The 18,976-nt window shown below is 43.7% G+C and overlaps 1 protein-coding gene across 3 annotated transcripts in view; it reads left to right on the forward strand.

Annotated features, from left to right (window-relative positions):
* IFT57 (intraflagellar transport 57) overlaps nucleotides 1–18,976 on the forward strand; it is a 54,225-nt gene that overhangs the window by 17,635 nt on the left and 17,614 nt on the right. For all 3 annotated transcript variants that reach the window (XM_077296818.1, XM_077296821.1, XM_077296819.1), the window contains exon 9: nucleotides 14,317–14,448. In XM_077296818.1, coding sequence (XP_077152933.1) covers nucleotides 14,317–14,448 — 132 coding nt within the window. The remainder of the gene's footprint in view (nucleotides 1–14,316; nucleotides 14,449–18,976) is intronic.

Raw genomic sequence — 18,976 nt, forward strand, 5'->3', positions numbered from 1 at the left:
GCGGTCGGAAATGGTGGACCGTCGGCACAAAAAAAGTTACATGTAACGTTTTTTGCTGCCGGCGGTCCGCCACAACACGACGCAACCGTCGCACGACGCTTGCGACGTGTGTCAATATGTCGCTAATGTTAGTCTATGGGGAAAAAACGCATCCTGCAGATGACTTTGCAGGATGCGTTTTTTCGCCAAAACGACGCATTGCGACGTATGCAAAAAAATGCTAGTGTGAAAGTAGCGCTAGGGTTAGGACTAGGGTTAGGGTTGGGGTTAGGGCTAGGGTTAGGGCTGGGATTAGGGTTGGGGTTAGGGTTTCAGTTAGAATTGAGGAGTTTTCACTGTTTAGGCACATCAGGGGTTCTCCAAACGCGACATGGCGTCCGATCTCAACGCGTTTGTTTGCGTTAAAAACGCATGCGTTTTTATAGAAAAAAACCAGAACACACTGAAAAGTCACCCACCACCATCAAGGTGATAAAGGGATCCAAACCCTAACCCTACCCCTAAACTCACCCCTAACCGTTTAATGAACATTTTCTGACAGTCATAGTGCCACGTATTTCAGTGCCACGTATTTCAGTGCCACGATATTTCAGTGCCACGTATTTAAGTGCCACGATATTTCAGTGAAATACGTGGCACTGAAATATCGTGGCATTTACGTGAAATACGTGGCACTTATATACGTGGCACTTATATACGAGGCACTTATATACGTGGCATTCAGTGCCACGTTATTTCAGTGCCACGATATTTCAGTGCCACGATATTTCAGTGCCACGTATTTCAGTGCCACGTCTTTCAGTGCCACGATATTTCAGTGCCACGTATTTAAGTGCCACGATATTTCAGTGAAATACGTGGCACTGAAATATCGTGGCATTTACGTGAAATACGTGGCACTTATATACGTGGCACTTATATACGTGGCACTTATATACGTGGCACTTATATATGTGACACTTATATACGTGGCACTTATATATGTGGCCACTGAAATATCGTGGCACTTATATACGTATATACGTATATAAACGTATTTCAGTGCCACGTATTTCAGTGCCACGTATTTCAGGTTAGGGTTAGGGGTAGGGTTAGGGTTTTTTGTTTTTTTCTCGTTTTCTTGTGTTTTTCTATAAAAACGCATGCGCCTAAAAAACGCATGCGTTTTACCGCGTTTACATGCGTTTTTTCACACAAGCGTTTTTTAAAAAAACGCATGCAGATAAAAACGCAAGTGTGAAACCAGCCTTACCCTTGGGAAAATAAAAACGTGGGGGCTAAAATATAATTTTCGTGGAAAAAAATATATTTTTTATTTTCACGGCTCTGCGTTATAAACTGTAGTGAAACACTTGGGGGTTCAAAGTTCTCACAACACATCTAGATAAGTTCCGTGGGGGGTCTAGTTTCCAATATGGGGTCACTTGTGGGGGGTTTCTACTGTTTAGGTACATCAGGGGCTCTGCAAATGCAACATGACACCTGCAGACCAATCCATCTAAGTCTGCATTTCAAACTGCGCTCCTTCCCTTCCGAGCTCTGCCGTGCGCACAAACAGTGGTTCCCCCTCATATATGGGGTATCAGCGTACTCAGGACAAATTGGACAACAACTTTTGTTGTCCAATTTCTCCTGTTACCCTTGGGAAAATAAAAACGTGGGGGCTAAAATATAATTTTCGTGGAAAAAAAAATATTTTTTATTTTCACGGCTCTGCGTGATAAACTGTAGTGAAACACTTGTTGGTTCAAAGTTCTCACAACACATCTAGATAAGTTCCGTGGGGGGTCTAGTTTCCAATATGGGGTCACTTGTGGGGGGTTTCTACTGTTTAGGTACATCAGGGGCTCTGCAAATGCAACATGACACCTGCAGACCAATCCATCTAAGTCTGCATTTCAAACGGCGCTCCTTCCCTTCCGAGCGCTGCCGTGCGCCCAAACAGTGGTTCCCCCCAATGTATGGGGTATCAGCGTACTCAGGACAAATTGGACAATAAATTTTGTGGTCCAATTTCTCCTGTTACCCTTGGGAAAAAAAAATTGCGGGCTAAAACATCATTTAGTGGAAAGAAAAAATGATTTTTTAATTTTCACAGCGCTACATTCTAAACTTTAGTGAAACAATTGGGGGTTCAAAGTGCTCACCACACATCTAGATTAGTTCCTTAGAGGGTCTACTTTCCAAAATGGTGTCACTTGTGGGGGTTTCCACTGTTTAGGCACGTCAGGGGCTCTCCAAACATGACATGGGTTCCGATCTCAATTCCAGCCAATTTTGCATTGAAAAGTCAAATGGCGCTCCTTCCCTTCCGAGCTCTGCCATGCGCCCAAACAGTGGTTTATCCCCATATATGAAGTATCAGCGTACTCAGGACAAATTGCACAACAACTTTTGGGGTCCAATTTATCCTGCTACCCTTGGGAAAATAAAAAATTTGGGGCAAAAAGATCATTTTTTGTGAAAATTAATATATTTTTTTTACGGCTCTACATTATAAACTTCTGTGAAGCACTTGGAGGTTCAAAGTGCTCACCACACATCTAGATTAGTTCCTTAGAGGGTCTACTTTCCAAAATGGTGTCACTTGTGGGGGTTTCCACTGTTTAGGCACGTCAGGGGCTCTCCAAACATGACATGGGTTCCGATCTCAATTCCAGCCAATTTTGCATTGAAAAGTCAAATGGCGCTCCTTCCCTTCCGAGCTCTGCCATGCGCCCAAACAGTGGTTTATCCCCATATATGAAGTATCAGCGTACTCAGGATAAATTGCACAACAACTTTTGGGGTCCAATTTATCCTGCTACCCTTGGGAAAATAAAAAATTTGGGGCAAAAAGATAATTTTTTGTGAAAATTAATATTAATTTTTTTTTACGGCTCTACATTATAAACTTCTGTGAAGCACTTGGAGGTTCAAAGTGCTCACCACACATCTAGATTAGTTCCTTAGAGGGTCTACTTTCCAAAATGGTGTCAATTGTGGGGGTTTCCACTGTTTAGGCACGTCAGGGGCTCTCCAAACATGACATGGGTTCCGATCTCAATTCCAGCCAATTTTGCATTGAAAAGTCAAATGGCGCTCCTTCCCTTCCGAGCTCTGCCATGCGCCCAAACAGTGGTTTATCCCCATATATGAAGTATCAGCGTACTCAGGACAAATTGCACAACAACTTTTGGGGTCCAATTTATCCTGCTACCCTTGGGAAAATAAAAAATTTGGGGCAAAAAGATAATTTTTTGTGAAAATTAATATTAATTTTTTTTTTACGGCTCTACATTATAAACTTCTGTGAAGCACTTGGAGGTTCAAAGTGCTCACCACACATCTAGATTAGTTCCTTAGAGGGTCTACTTTCCAAAATGGTGTCACTTGTGGGGGTTTCCACTGTTTAGGCACGTCAGGGGCTCTCCAAACACGACATGGGTTCCGATCTCAATTCCAGCCAATTTTGCATTGAAAAGTCAAATGGCGCTCCTTCCCTTCCGAGCTCTGCCATGTGCCCAATCAATGGTTTACCCCAACATGTGGGGTATCGGCGTACTCAGGACAAATTGTACAACGACTTTTTTGGTCCAATTTTTCCTGTTACCCTTGGTAAAATAAAACAAATTGGATCTGAAGTAAGAATTTTGTGAAAAAAAAGTTAAATGTTCAATTTTTTTTTAAACATTCCAAAAATTCCTGTGAAGCACCTGAAGGGTTAATAAACTTTTTGAATGTGGTTTTGAGTACCTTGAGGGGTGCAGTTTTTAGAATGGTGTCACTTTTGGGCATTTTCTGTCATATAGACCCCTCAAAGTCACTTCAAGTGTGAGGTGGTCCGTAAAAAAAATGGTTTTGCAAATTTTGTTGCAAAAATGAGAAATCGCTGGTCAACTTTTAACCCTTATAACTCCCTAACAAAAAAAAATTATGTTTCCAAAATTGTGCTGATGTAAAGCAGACATGTGGGAAATGTTGTTTATTAACTATATTATGTGATATAACTCTCTAATTTAAGGGCATAAAAACGAACAATTTGAAAATTGCGAAATTTTCATAATTTTCGACAAATTTTTGTTTTTTTCACAAATAAATGCAAGTCATATCGAAGAAGTTTTACCACTATCATAAAGTACAATATGTCACGAGAAAACAGTCTCAGAATCACCAGGATCCGTTGAAGCGTTTCAGAGTTATGACCTCATAAAGTGACAGTGGTCAGAATTGTAAAAATTGGCCGTGTCAGTTAGGTGAAAACAGGCTTCGGGGTGAAGGGGTTAAAGATGTTATGGTGGGGTTTCCCACGCCTATTGGTCTGAGCGATTCTATGTCTCTGGCCATTCAGATTGATCGGCGCCTGCGTGAGCGCAGAGCTGTGCGCGCTGTGGCGTTGTCCTCAGAGCAGACACCTGAGCCTATGCAGTGCGATAGGATTCTGTCTGGAGCGGAACAACGGGGATTCAGACGTCAGAATGGGTTGTGTTTTTACTGTGGTGATGCTTCTCATGTCATTTCGGTCTGCCCTAAGCGTACTAAGAGGATCGCTAGTTCAGTTACCATTGGTACCGTACAACCTAAATTTCTGTTATCTGTGACATTGATCTGCTCATTGTCGTCATTTTCTGTCATGGCGTTTGTAGATTCTGGCGCCGCTTTGAACTTAATGGACTTTGAATTTGCTAGATGTTGTGGTTTCCGCTTGCAGTCTTTGGAGAACCCTATTCCTTTAAGGGACATTGATGCTACACCTTTGGCTAAAAATAAACCCCAGTTTTGGACACAGGTGACCATGTGTATGGCGCCAGCCCATCGGGAGGATTGTCGCTTTCTGGTGTTGCATAATTTGCATGATGCTATTGTGCTGGGTTTTCCATGGTTGCAGGTACATAATCCGGTGTTGGATTGGAAATCTATGTCTGTGACTAGTTGGGGTTGTCAGGGAGCTCATGATGACGTTCCTTTGACGTCAATCTCCTCTTCCCCCTCTTCTGAAATTCCAGAGTTCTTGTCTGATTTTCAGGATGTGTTCGATGAGCCCAAGTCCAGTTCCCTTCCACCGCACAGAGACTGTGATTGTGCTATTGACTTGATTCCAGGTTGTAAGTTTCCTAAGGGCCGACTTTTCAACCTGTCTGTGCCTGAACATACCGCCATGCGAAGTTATATTAAGGAATCTTTGGAGAAAGGGCATATTCGGCCATCTTCTTCACCATTGGGAGCGGGATTTTTTTTTGTTGCCAAGAAGGATGGCTCCTTGAGACCCTGTATCGATTATCGCCTCTTGAATAAGATTACGGTCAAATTTCAATACCCTTTGCCTTTGCTTTCCGATTTGTTTGCTAGGATTAAGGGGGCTAGTTGGTTTACTAAGATTGACCTTCGAGGAGCATATAATCTTGTTCGTATTAAGCAGGGTGATGAATGGAAAACTGCGTTTAATATGCCCGAGGGCCATTTTGAATACCTTGTGATGCCTTTCGGGCTCTCTAATTCTCCATCTGTTTTTCAGTCCTTCATGCATGATATCTTCCGGAATTATCTTGATAAATTCATGATTGTATATTTGGATGACATTTTGATTTTTTCCGATGATTGGGAGTCTCATGTGAAAAAGGTCAGGATGGTATTTCAGATCCTTCGTGATAATGCTTTATTTGTGAAGGGGTCTAAGTGTCTCTTTGGAGTGCAGAAGGTTTCTTTTTTGGGCTTTATTTTTTCTCCCTCATCTATAGAGATCGATCCGGTTAAGGTTCAGGCCATTCATGATTGGATTCAGCCCACGTCCGTGAAGAGTCTTCAGAAATTTTTGGGCTTTGCTAATTTCTATCGCCGTTTCATTGCTAACTTCTCCAGTGTGGTTAAACCCCTGACCGATTTGACGAAAAAGGGCGCTGATGTGACGAATTGGTCCTCTGCGGCTGTCTCTGCCTTTCAGGAGCTTAAACGCCGATTCACTTCTGCCCCGGTGTTGCGTCAGCCAGATGTTTCTCTTCCATTTCAGGTTGAGGTTGACGCTTCTGAGATTGGGGCAGGGGCTGTTTTGTCTCAGGGGAATTCTGATGGTTCCTTGATGAAACCATGTGCCTTCTTTTCCCGAAAGTTTTCGCCTGCTGAACGTAATTATGATGTCGGCAATCGGGAATTGTTGGCTATGAAGTGGGCGTTCGAGGAATGGCGACATTGGCTTGAGGGAGCCAAGCACCGTATTGTGGTCTTGACCGATCATAAAAATCTGATTTACCTCGAGTCTGCCAAGCGGCTGAATCCTAGACAGGCTCAATGGTCTTTGTTTTTCTCCCGTTTTGATTTCATGGTCTCATATCTTCCGGGTTCTAAGAATATTAAGGCTGATGCCCTCTCTAGGAGCTTTTTGCCTGATTCTCCAGAGGTCCTTGAACCGGTCGGCATTCTAAAGGAAGGGGTGGTCCTTTCTGCCATCTCCCCTGATTTGCGACGGGTTCTTCAGGAATTTCAGGCTGACAAACCTGACCGCTGTTCAGTGGGGAAACTGTTCGTTCCTGATAAATGGACTAGTAGAGTGATTTCGGAGGTTCATTGTTCTGTGTTGGCTGGTCATCCTGGTATTTTTGGTACAAGAGATTTGGTTGGTAGGTCTTTTTGGTGGCCTTTTTTGTCGTGGGATGTGCGTTCTTTTGTGCAGTCCTGTGGGACTTGTGCGCGGGCTAAGCCTTGTTGTTCCCGTGCTAGTGGGTTGCTTTTGCCTTTGCCGGTCCCTGAGAGGCCTTGGACGCATATTTCTATGGATTTTATTTCAGACCTTCCGGTTTCCCAGAGGATGTCGGTTATCTGGGTGGTTTGTGACCGGTTTTCTAAGATGGTTCATTTGGTGCCTTTGCCTAAGTTGCCTTCCTCTTCTGATTTGGTTCCATTGTTTTTTCAGCATGTGGTTCGTTTGCATGGTATTCCGGAGAATATTGTGTCCGACAGAGGTTCCCAGTTTGTTTCTAGGTTTTGGCGAGCCTTTTGTGCTAGGCTGGGCATTGATTTGTCTTTTTCTTCCGCATTTCATCCTCAGACAAATGGCCAAACCGAGCGAACTAATCAGACTTTGGAAACTTATTTGAGATGGTTCGTGTCTGCTGATCAGGATGATTGGCCTCTCCTATGTATAGCACTCATGCTCTGTTCACATTGCTTAACAGTACAGATCCATTCAGTCCCACCATCCAACACAAGAGACGCTCTCACAAATCACTTAACCATCTGCTCACTCTTTCTATCCTCCTTCTCCTAGTTGCTGGAGACATCTCTCCGAACCCCGGCCCCCCATGTTATAGCCAGTCAAACCTCCCAACTGCTACACCCAGAAACCCCTCTAACCTTATTAATATTCCATGCATGCCTTCTGTCTCTTTCAATTGTGCTCTTTGGAATTCTCGCTCTGTGTGTAATAAACTCTCCTTCATTCATGACTTCTTCCTTTCTAACTCTCTTAATCTCCTGGCTCTTACTGAAACCTGGATCCAGCAGTCAGACACCACCGCTGCTGCTGCTCTCTCATTTGGTGGACTACACTTTTCTCATACCCCAAGATCAGACAACAGAGCAGGTGGAGGCGTTGGTCTGCTCCTTTCACCCAAATGTACCTTCCAAGTTATCCCCCAAGTACCCTCACTTGTATTCCCTTCCTTTGAGGTCCATGCTGTCAGATTCTACGTCCCCTTCTCCATGCGAGTGGCGGTGGTGTATCGTCCTCCCGGCCCCTCTCACCAGTTCCTGGATCATTTTGCCACCTGGCTTCCACACTTTCTCTCTTATGACACCCCCACCCTCATCATGGGTGATTTCAATATCCCAATTGCTTCTCCCCTCTCCCCATCTGCTTCTCACCTTTTATCTCTAACCTCCTCTTTCGGCCTCTCGCAGCATACTAACTCTCCAACACATGATGATGGAAACTCCCTTGATTTGGTCTTCTCCCGGCTTTGCTCACTGGATGATTTCACAAACTCCCCTCTCCCGCTCTCTGACCACAACCTTCTTTCATTCTCTATCAAGAACTGCCATCCCGCTCAGGTCATCCCCACTTTCCACACTTATAGAAACATACAGGCCATTAACACCCAGAAACTTATGAAGAACTTGCAGTCTTCATTGGCCCCAATCTCCTCCATCTCTTGTCCTGATTCTGCTCTGAAGCATTACAATGAAACCCTGCAAAGTGCCCTGGAAGAAGCTGCACCTCCTATACATAGAACAACTCGGCACAGACGGCGACAACCGTGGCACACGCTGCAAACACGTTTCCTGCAGCGGTGCTCCAGGTGCGCCGAACGTCTGTGGAGAAAATCTAATCTGCCCGAAGATTTCATCCATTATAAGTTCATGTTAAAAACATACAACTCTGCCCTTCACCTCTCCAAACAAACCTATTTCAACACCCTCATCACCTCGCTGTCCAATAACCCTAAACGTCTCTTTGACACTTTCCGGTCCCTACTCAACCCAAGAGAGCAGGCCCCAACCACAGATCTCCACGCTGACGATCTGGCCAATTACTTCAAAGAAAAAATTGACCACATTCGACAGGAAATCATTTCCCAATCTCTTCATACCAAGCACTGTCCTCCCTCCCCCACTGCATCTAGTTCACTCTCTGACTTTGAACCAGTTACAGAAGAAGAAGTAAGCAGGCTCCTTGCATCTTCTCGCCCGACCACTTGCACCAGCGACCCCATTCCGTCGCATCTCCTCCAGTCCCTTTCCCCGGCTGTCACCTCTCACCTAACAAAAATATTCAACCTTTCCCTCACTTCCGGTATTTTTCCCTCCTCATTTAAGCATGCCATCATACATCCACTACTTAAAAAGCCCTCCCTCGATCAAAATTGTGCCGCTAATTATAGACCTGTCTCTAATCTTCCCTTCATCTCTAAACTCCTGGAACGCCTGGTCCACTCCCGTCTTACCCGCTATCTCTCAGATAATTCTCTTCTCGACCCTCTTCAATCTGGTTTCCGCTCTTTACACTCTACTGAAACTGCCCTCACTAAAGTCTCTAATGACCTACTAACAGCTAAATCTAATGGTCACTATTCCATGCTAATTCTCTTGGATCTCTCCGCAGCATTCGACACTGTGGATCATCAGCTCCTCCTCACTATGCTCCGCTCCATCGGCCTCAAGGACACCGTTCTCTCTTGGTTCTCCTCCTATCTCTCTGGCCGATCCTTCACTGTTTGTTTTGCTGGTTCCTCCTCCTCTCACCTTCCCCTTACTGTTGGGGTTCCTCAAGGATCAGTCCTAGGCCCCCTCCTCTTCTCTTTGTATACTGCCCCTATTGGACAAACAATCAGTAGATTTGGTTTCCAGTACCATCTCTATGCTGACGACACCCAATTATATACCTCTTCTCCTGTTATCACGCCGACCTTTTTAGAAAACACCAGTGATTGTCTTACCGCTGTCTCTAACATCATGTCCTCCCTCTATCTGAAACTGAACCTGTCAAAAACTGAACTCCTCGTGTTCTCTCCCTCTACAAACCTACCTTTGCCCGACATTGCCATCTCTGTGTGCGGTTCCACCATTACTCCAAAGCAACATGCCCGCTGCCTTGGAGTCATCCTTGATTCCGAGCTTTCATTCACCCCCCACATCCGATCACTGGCTCGCTCTTCTTATCTGCATCTCAAAAACATTTCCAGAATTCGCCCTTTTCTTACTTTCGACTCTGCAAAAACTCTTACTGTCTCACTTATTCATTCTCGTCTGGACTATTGTAACTCTCTACTAATTGGCCTACCTTTTACCAGACTCTCCCCGCTCCAATCTGTCCTGAATGCTGCTGCCAGGATCATATTCCTCGCCAACCGTTACACCGATGCCTCTACCTTGTGCCAGTCATTACACTGGCTACCCATCCAATCCAGAATCCAGTACAAAACTACTACCCTCATCCACAAAGCACTCCATGGCTCAGCACCACCCTACATCTCCTCTCTGGTCTCAGTCTACCAACCTACCCGTGCCCTCCGCTCTGCTAATGACCTCAGGTTAGCATCCTCAATAATCAGAACCTCCCACTCCCGTCTCCAAGACTTTACACGTGCGGCGCCGATTCTTTGGAATGCACTACCTAGGTTAATACAATTAATCCCCAATCCCCACAGTTTTAAGCGTGCACTAAAAACTCATTTGTTCAGATTGGCCTACCGCCTCAACGCATTAACCTAATTATCCCTGTGTGGCCTATTAATAAAAAACAACAACATAATCACGTTCCTCCATCATGTTCTCATACACTTTATGCAGTTAATAGCCTCTGTGTCTGTACTGTTACATACTTAGGCTGATAACTGGTTCATGCAGCTTTACATGAACACCCGAGCCTTACACTATGGCTGGTCCAAATAACTAAAGCAATTGTTACCATCCACCTCTTGTGTCTCCCCTTTTCCTCATAGATTGTAAGCTTGCGAGCAGCAGGGCCCTCATTCCTCCTGGTATCTGTTTTGAACTGTGATTTCTGTTATGCTGTAATGTCTGTTGTCTGTATAAGTCCCCTCTATAAGTTGTAAAGCGCTGCGGAATATGTTGGCGCTATATAAATAAAATTATTATTATTATTATTATTATTATTATTATGATGATTGGGTGGCTTTCTTGCCATTGGCCGAGTTTGCCCTTAATAACCGGGCTAGTTCAGCTACCTTGGTTTCGCCCTTCTTTTGTAATTTTGGTTTTCATCCTCGTTTTTTTCTTCAGGGCAGGTTGAGCCTTCTGATTGTCCTGGTGTGGATTCTGTGGTTGACAGGTTGCAGCAAATTTGGGCTCATGTGGTGGACAATTTGGTGTTGTCTCAGGAGGAGGCGCAACGTTTTGCTAATCGTCGTCGGTGTGTTGGTTCCCGGCTTCGGGTTGGGGACTTGGTCTGGTTGTCTTCCCGTCATGTTCCTATGAAGGTTTCTTCCTCTAAGTTTAAGCCTCGGTTTATTGGTCCTTATAGGATTTCTGAGATTATCAATCCGGTTTCTTTTCGTTTGGCCCTTCCGGCATCTTTTGCCATCCATAATGTTTTCCATAGATCTTTATTGCGGAAATATGTGATGCCCGTTCTTCCCTCTGTTGATCCTCCGGCTCCTGTGTTGGTTGATGGGGAGTTGGAGTATGTGGTTGAGAAGATTTTGGATTCTCGTTTTTCGAGACGGAAGCTTCAGTACCTTGTCAAATGGAAGGGTTACGGCCAGGAGGATAATTCTTGGGTTTTTGCCTCTGATGTCCATGCTGCTGATTTGGTTCGGACCTTTCATCTGGCTCGTCCTGATCGGCCTGGGGCTCTGGTGAGGGTTCGGTGACCCCTCTTCAAGGGGGGGGTACTGTTGTGAATTCTGCTCTTGGGCTCCCTCCGGTGGTTGTTAGTGGTAGTGCAGTGGTCTCTGGATTGTAAGCTAGGGCAGGTGTTTCTGCTTATTGCAGCTCTATTAGCTATTTAGGTGTGTAGGATCCATCAATCCCTGCCAGTTGTCCATTGTATCTTGGAGGGATTGCATCTCTGTCTGGCTCCACTTGCCCTGCTGTCATTTCAGCTAAGATAAGTGTCTGGTTTTTGTTCTCTGTAGCACGCATGCAGTGTGCTTTTATGTGCAGTGCAATCTATTGTGTTTTTGTCCAGCTTAGACTTTGTTTGGATTTTTCTGTCATGCTGGATTCTTTGGAGATGCAGATATACATCCTATGTCTTTAGTTAGATGTAGTAGATAGTATATTCTGCTGTGGATTTTTCTAGAGTTTTAATACTGACCGCTTAGTACTCTGTCCTATCCTTTTCTATTTTAGCTAGAAGTGCCTCTTTTGCTAAACTCTGTCTTTTTCTGCCTGTGTACGGATTTCCTCTTAAACTCACAGTCAATATTTGTGGGGGGCTGCCTATCCTTTGGGGCTCTGCTCTGAGGCAAAATAGGATTTCCCCTTTTCCATCTTTAGGGGTATTTAGTCCTCCGGCTGTGTTGAGGTGTCTAGGCCATGTTAGGTACATCCCACGGCTACTTCTAGTTGCGGTGTCAGTATTAGGATTGCGGTCAATACAGGTACCACCTACTCCAGAGATAGTCACATGCGGCTCCAGGGTCACCGTATCATAACAAGTGACGTCATCGAAGTTACTGCCGGTCACTGAGGCTGCGTTCCCAGCCGGACTGAATTGCGGAGACCTCGGTGAGATCCTCGCTAGCACCATGAGAAAGTCTCACTGTGCAGAAGCGAGTTCACCGCAGTTCAAATTCACGACAGTAAAATTTTTCCAGTGAACTGCGGTGAACTCGCCTCTGCACCGTGTGAGCTGCTCAGTGTCTCTGCTGAATGACAGGTTGTATGGTCACATTATGCAACCATCTATGCATTATTCATGCCATCTAGATTGAGAGACCATTTTGCTCCTCACACTGAGGAATCTGTTACTACATTTGTTACTACTGGAGGTTATGTCTGTCACTGCATAATACCCCCTCTAACCTGGGCAACTTCCCCTGATGAACCCCCTGAACAGGGGAGGAAACGGGTTGGGAAGAGTTAGGGAAACACATTTCCAGGGTGGCTACATTTGCCAAGGGTATCACTCTAACAGGCTCATATTTGGGTACTGCCCTTGTGAGGGCGGGAGTTTTTTCACACAGGGCACGACAGGGAAAGTAGGTCCTGTCCCCTCTCCCCCCTCTGTTGTATTTTCTTCTCCCCATGATTAAAAGTTTCACGGATCCTGAGGCCACAGGAACCTTCAGAAAATCGAGAGGCAACAAATGGGTGAGATCGTGCCATTTTTTTTAAATGCACTGGTAATCATGAGCACTGTTCTCAATTGATTGATTTTAAACAAATTTATTCCTTTTAGGTATGCATATTAAAGGTTAAGTTTTAAGAATAATTTCTGTCTATGCTGAAGTATATGCCATCTAGATGCAGCAGTTACAGACTGTGAGGTTGCATCCTGCTGTCCTTGACTTTTCTGCAGCAGAAACGCTACAAAAGATGATACCTGCGTTTTTGCAGCGTTTTTTAACCACCCATTCAAGTCAATGGGTGGAAAAACGCTGAAAGAAGTGACATGCTCTATGTCCAAACAGCCAAGCAAAGCACAAAATACTGATGACAAAAAACAATGTATGTGCAGGAGATTTCTGAAATCTCACAGGTTTTGCTGGTACTGTAAAAAGCCGCTGAAAATTAGCATAAAAAAGGCAGCAAAAATGCCTAGTGTGAACATAGCCTTAATCTGTACTTAAAAAGCAGGGCTAGACCCAGCTGAAACAAACACAACAAACACAAAATATAACATTTCTGGATGTCCACTTGCTAATCAGAGAGTGGACATGCACGAACCAAGTGAAATAAATGTTTTAGATCTGATCCAGCCCAAGCATGAAGAAATCATCCTTCCTGGATTCTCGTGGGGGCTTGTATCAGATGGGGGAGTTGTCTACCCTTGTCATGTCCCATTCATATGCTCCCGCCCTGACAAGGGCAGTACCCAAGTGTGAAGCTAAATAGAACCCCACAGAAAAATAACATATAGTTCCCGCCCAACGCGTTTCTGCCCTAGTTTTAAGGTGTCATCGGAAGTGGACAAATGGGGAACAAATTAGAGGGTACCATATTACATTAAGATGCCGGGATGGATTTCAATTTCCGGAGGGCACATAATAAATAAGATTATGCCTTTGTGGCAGAGTCCTCTGGTGTGGGGTACTCCCATTCGGTGTGTAGAATGCTGCATCACCTGCCTAATAATGGAGAGGAGCCCTTAATGAAGGGCTCGCTGGATTACAATGCGCCACATTCATTGAGAGGCTCCCACTAGCTAACAAATTTGTTTGATTCACTTACTTTGTGGTGTGCCCCAGAAAAGTTTCTCCAGTCAGAGATTCGAGTAACATTTCTTGCTCAAAAAAACACCTCCATTTTAGCTGAATTTGAGGGGCGAGCCATTTTGGCAGAGCTGCTTCAAAGTGAGATGAAAATGGCAAAAGTTACAAAATTCTTGTACAAAAATTGTGAGATTTGTCAAAGCTTTTTACACCACAAAAGAGATGAGATGGAGTATGCTGACAAAATGTTGCAGATGTGACTATTATCTTCATGTACATATTAATCTCTCTCTTAAGGATTTGTGTTTTGTAATATTGAGTCTCGGGTTACAATAAAGTGTGTGTATTTGCCTCCCCAAATTTAGCACTGATCTGTACGTGACTCCTATAATGCTTTTTCTTATATGGAAGTTGATTGTGTATAATATCGGGTTGATATTGTATCGCCTGCAGACTTTTCCAGTATAGTAAAACCATTTATTGGTTCCTGCTTACATTGTGTTTCCAGGGACATCTGGACAAGCTTCATAGTGAAGTGAGCAAGACGTTGGAGAAGGTGGGCAGTCGTGAGAAGTATATCAACAGCCAGCTAGACCCCTTGATCCAAGAATATCGAGCTGCACAAGCCCAACTGAGTGAGGTAATACTAATAGTTTATTAAATGAGTTATTACCGTATATACTCGCGTATAAGCCAACCCCCCCCTAATTTTGCCCAAAAAAACTGGGAAAATTTAATGACTCGAGTATACGCCTAGGGTGGAAAATGCAGCAGCTACTGGTAAATTTCAAAAATAAAAATAGGTACCAATAAAAGTAAAATTAATTGAGACATCAGTAGGTTAAATGTTTTTGAATATCCATATTGAATCAGGAGCCCCATATAATGCTCCATACAGTTCATGATGGCCCCATAAGATGCTCCATACAAAATACGCCCCATATAAGGCTAGGGTCACATTGCGTTAGGGCAATCCATTTAGCGCTAGCGGATTGCGCTAACGCAATGTCTTTTTCGGGGTCGCGTTAAACGTCCCCGCTAGCGCAGATCCCCGATCTGCGAGAGCGGGGAACGGACCTCGGGCGCGCCGCGGACGCTGCAAGCAGCGTCTGAGGCGCGCTACAACAGACCGGCACATCGCTAGCGCGTGCCGAAAATGACACGCGCTAGCAATGCGCTTTAACATTGCGGGCAATGGGAGCGCTAACGGACGCGGTGCACGGCGTTAATTTCCCCGTGCAACGCTGTCCGTTAGCGCTCAGCCATAAACGCAATGTGACCCTAGCCTTATGCTCCAAACAGTTTATGATGGACTCCATAAGATGCTCCATATTAAAATATGCCCCATATAATGCTGCACAAATGCTGATTATGGCCCCATAAGATGCTCCATAGACACATTTGCCCCATATAATGCTGCACATGGCCCCACAAGATGCTCCATAGAGATATTTGCCCCATATGATGCTGCACATGGCCCCATACAGATATTTGCCCCATATAATGCTGCACATGGCCCCATAGGATGCTCCATACAGATATTTGCCCCATATAATGCTGCACATGGCCCCATAAGATGCTCCATACAGATATTTGCCCCATATAATGCTGCACATGGCCCCATAAGATGCTCCATACAGATATTTGCCCCATATGATGCTGCACATGGCCCCATACAGATATTTGCCCCATATAATGCTGCACAGGGCCCCATAAGATGCTCCATACAGATATTTGCCCCATATAATGCTGCACATGGCCCCATAAGATGCTCCATACAGATATTTGCCCCATATAATGCTGCACATGGCCCCATAAGATGCCCCATACAGATATTTGCCCCATATGCTGTTGCTGCGATTAAAAAAAATTAAAAATTACATACTCAACTCTCAGGCCCCCGGCACTTGCTATATTCACCTGCTTCCCCGTTCTAGCGCCGACCGCCGCTGTGTCTTCCCCGTCTTCTGCACTGACTGTTCAGGCAGAGGGCGGCATGCACACTAATCGCGTCATCGCGCCCTCTGACCTGAGCGTCACTGCAGAGGACGGGGAAGACGGAGCGGAGCCGACGGTGGAACGGCAAGCAGGTGAATATCGCGCACTGCCCCCCGTCATACTCACCTGCTCTTGGTGTTGTCCCTTCACGTCTGTTCCCCGACGCCAGCAGCTTCTTCCTGTAGTGAGCGGTCACATGGTACCGCTCATTACAGTAATGTATATGCGGCTCTACCCCTATGGGAGTCCATATTCATTGCTGTAATGAGCGGTACCATGTGACCGCTCACTACAGGAAGAAGGTGCCGGGGAACCAGGGACGTGCAGGGACCGCGCCAGGAGCAGGTGAGTACAATTACACAGCTGCCGCTCCCCCTCCCCTGCCGGCCCCTGGGTATGACTCGAGTATAAGCCGAGAGGGGCAATTTCAGCCTAAAAAAATGGGCTGAAATTCTCTGCTTATACTCGAGTATATATACGGTAATTCTTCATTACCCTGGCCTGAGAAGAACCTTTCACCTGTTTGAGCATGTTAAACTGGCTGTATCATGGAATAGTGGCTGTAGAGCTGAATAAATATAGTTTTATTTATTTAGTTTTTCCTCTCTGTTGCAGATATATTAACTTGTAAAGTTTAGATTTGTAATAAGCTCAACGGAAATAGTGTGGAAGGAAAGGCAATAATGCAGTGCTTTGTCTCATTGCAAACACATCTAGCAGCTCTTCCTCTCATTGTGCTGTCATCTAATGTGAACTGCCCCTCCAACCCCCATAGTGACTGCCATGAGATGAAAGCTGAAAAATTGTTAGTAATCACACTCAGCTCTGCTCCTGACACTTTGTAATCACACACAGCTCAGCAGTGAGATCAATGAGGAAAGCATACCGTCATTCATTACATGTCTCACACTGAAAACCCTGTTCTAAGCTATTGCAGTGGCATGTTCTTTTATCCCCAGTATATTGCTGCCTGCTTATGATTGGTCGCCCATATACAGGTGAAGAAGTACACATCTCCAGTAAAAACCCTGTTCGGCAGATTATAAATTATAATCTAAACTTTACAAGCTAATTTCTCTGCAACAGAGATGAGAACATTTTTTGTCAGCTCTGCAGATACTATTCTATGATGTGTGCAGTTACATGTTCAAATTGATAAAGCATTCTTTTATTAACATTTTACTAATTATTTTGTTTTTCCAACAAATTGTATTGATTTTATAAATTTAATAGAGGTAAAGGGTAAGGGGAAAAAAAAGGTGAAAAGAAAAGACAGGTGTGTGTGTGTGTGTATATATATATATATATATATATATATATATACAGTATATATATATATATATTATACTGTAGCTTACACAAACCTAATATAACTGTCGCTTCTCGATAAAAATGTAAGTACGTTGTATGATGTATATAAGGGCCTGTCCTGTCTGGAATCACCTAAAGGTGATCCTAGGACTTTGTGGGGGCAAAGTACGGTTCATTTACAAGCCACAATTGAGGAATAAATGGAAAACCGCTTTTCTAGGAACTTGAATAATAAAGTTACCGACTTCAATAAATGTTGATTGTAGTATTTTTAACTTGGGACATAGGTTTGATTTGGACATAGAAAGGAGACCAGGAGAGCCCACGGAGGAAACTATGCCGGCACATTTCAGGAAGTCAACTCCTTCCGTTGGAGAAGAAATAGTAATCAGTTTAGATGCAAATTTAATTTGTAGCGTAGAGAACTGAGTCCAATTGTAGGGTATTCTGGCTTTTAGAAGCTCAGGTGTAGTGGATTGAAATAATTTCCGCTCTTGCAGAGTTTCTTTATGTAGGTCTTTAAAAAAGGTTAAATGATTATACGGAGAAGAGAGGAATCTTGGCTCTTTTGATATACCCAATAGTGTGTTTCTTACCCAGTTGGGGTAAAATGAGACAATAACATCTGTAGCAACATCAGATGGAACAGCAGATGGCCTGCGTACGCTAAAGGCCTTTTCAATTAAGTTTTCCCCTTTGGCGTTAGAAATTAGATGAGAAATTAGCGAAGAAATGTAATCCCTTAACTGGAAGTTTTGGACCGACTTCGAAATCCCACTGATCTTCACATTGTTTTTCCTTTTGAAATCTTCCAAATTAGCTAGACTGTTTCTGAAGGAAGTAATATCCTTCTGGATGTTTTCCAATGAATCTGAGATTGTAGGGAGATCCTGCATTCCTTTAGTGTGTGAAGTTTCGTAAATTTTGTATGAGGAATTCTTTCTGTGACATCGGAAGATCTGTTAGATGCCCCTTTAATATTTGAGAGTGTAGCATCAGCTATGTGCAAAAAAGTATCTTTAAAAAGTTTCTTGATGAAAGTCTCTGATGCCTTAGCTATATTCAAATGCATAGAATCTACTAATTCTGTTTCGCTTTCAGAAGATATTTTTGAGTTGTCATCTTTAATAGAATCTTTTCTTAGAATATTCACCGATAATAAAAGGGCCTTGCACATGTTGATCATGAAATTTTCTGATGGATGATCCTCAGTGGCTCGTATATTGTCTATTACTGAATTATGAGAAGCGCATTTCCCTTCTAGTTCTGTTTGTACCAATTTTCCAGAATCATTTTTTTGTGGAAATTCTCCTATGGTTTCGGAATTTTCACAACTTTTTGAATCTTCTGCGGAAGGAAATGAATATGAATATAAGGATGAGATATCATCGGGACCAATGTCGTCGGATGAATAACCACCTATATAACCAAAAGAATCCATCTCTTCAAAAAATTACTCAGAGTGAATACTCTCCAAATGTCCCAATAAGTTGAGGGACCCATTTGATTGATCCAAATTATTTTCTAAATCTTTATGAGATAAAATATATTCATCTTTGGAGAAGGTATTTATTGTTTCTTTAGCATATTTAGGAGAGCAGGAAGTTACATTGGGAAACATCCCTTTAATTTTCTCCAAATTGTAGTCTCTGGTAATATGTATGGAATTAGAAAGGGTATCTTCTCCTGGTAAATAACCTAGTTGCAAACTTGCATCATTCCCATTAGGTAGACGTTTGGCCCCGTTTAACCGTAGTTTAGTCATGTGTCCTTTAGTAGTGTTCTAGCTCAATATATTAGGTGGTTGATGAGGAATTTTGGATTTAAGTATTGGTATTCTGCTTATCTTATCAGATGGT

This window comes from Ranitomeya variabilis, chromosome 3 (assembly GCF_051348905.1).
Source record: "Ranitomeya variabilis isolate aRanVar5 chromosome 3, aRanVar5.hap1, whole genome shotgun sequence".
In the NCBI taxonomy this organism is placed as follows: Eukaryota; Metazoa; Chordata; class Amphibia; order Anura; family Dendrobatidae; genus Ranitomeya; species Ranitomeya variabilis.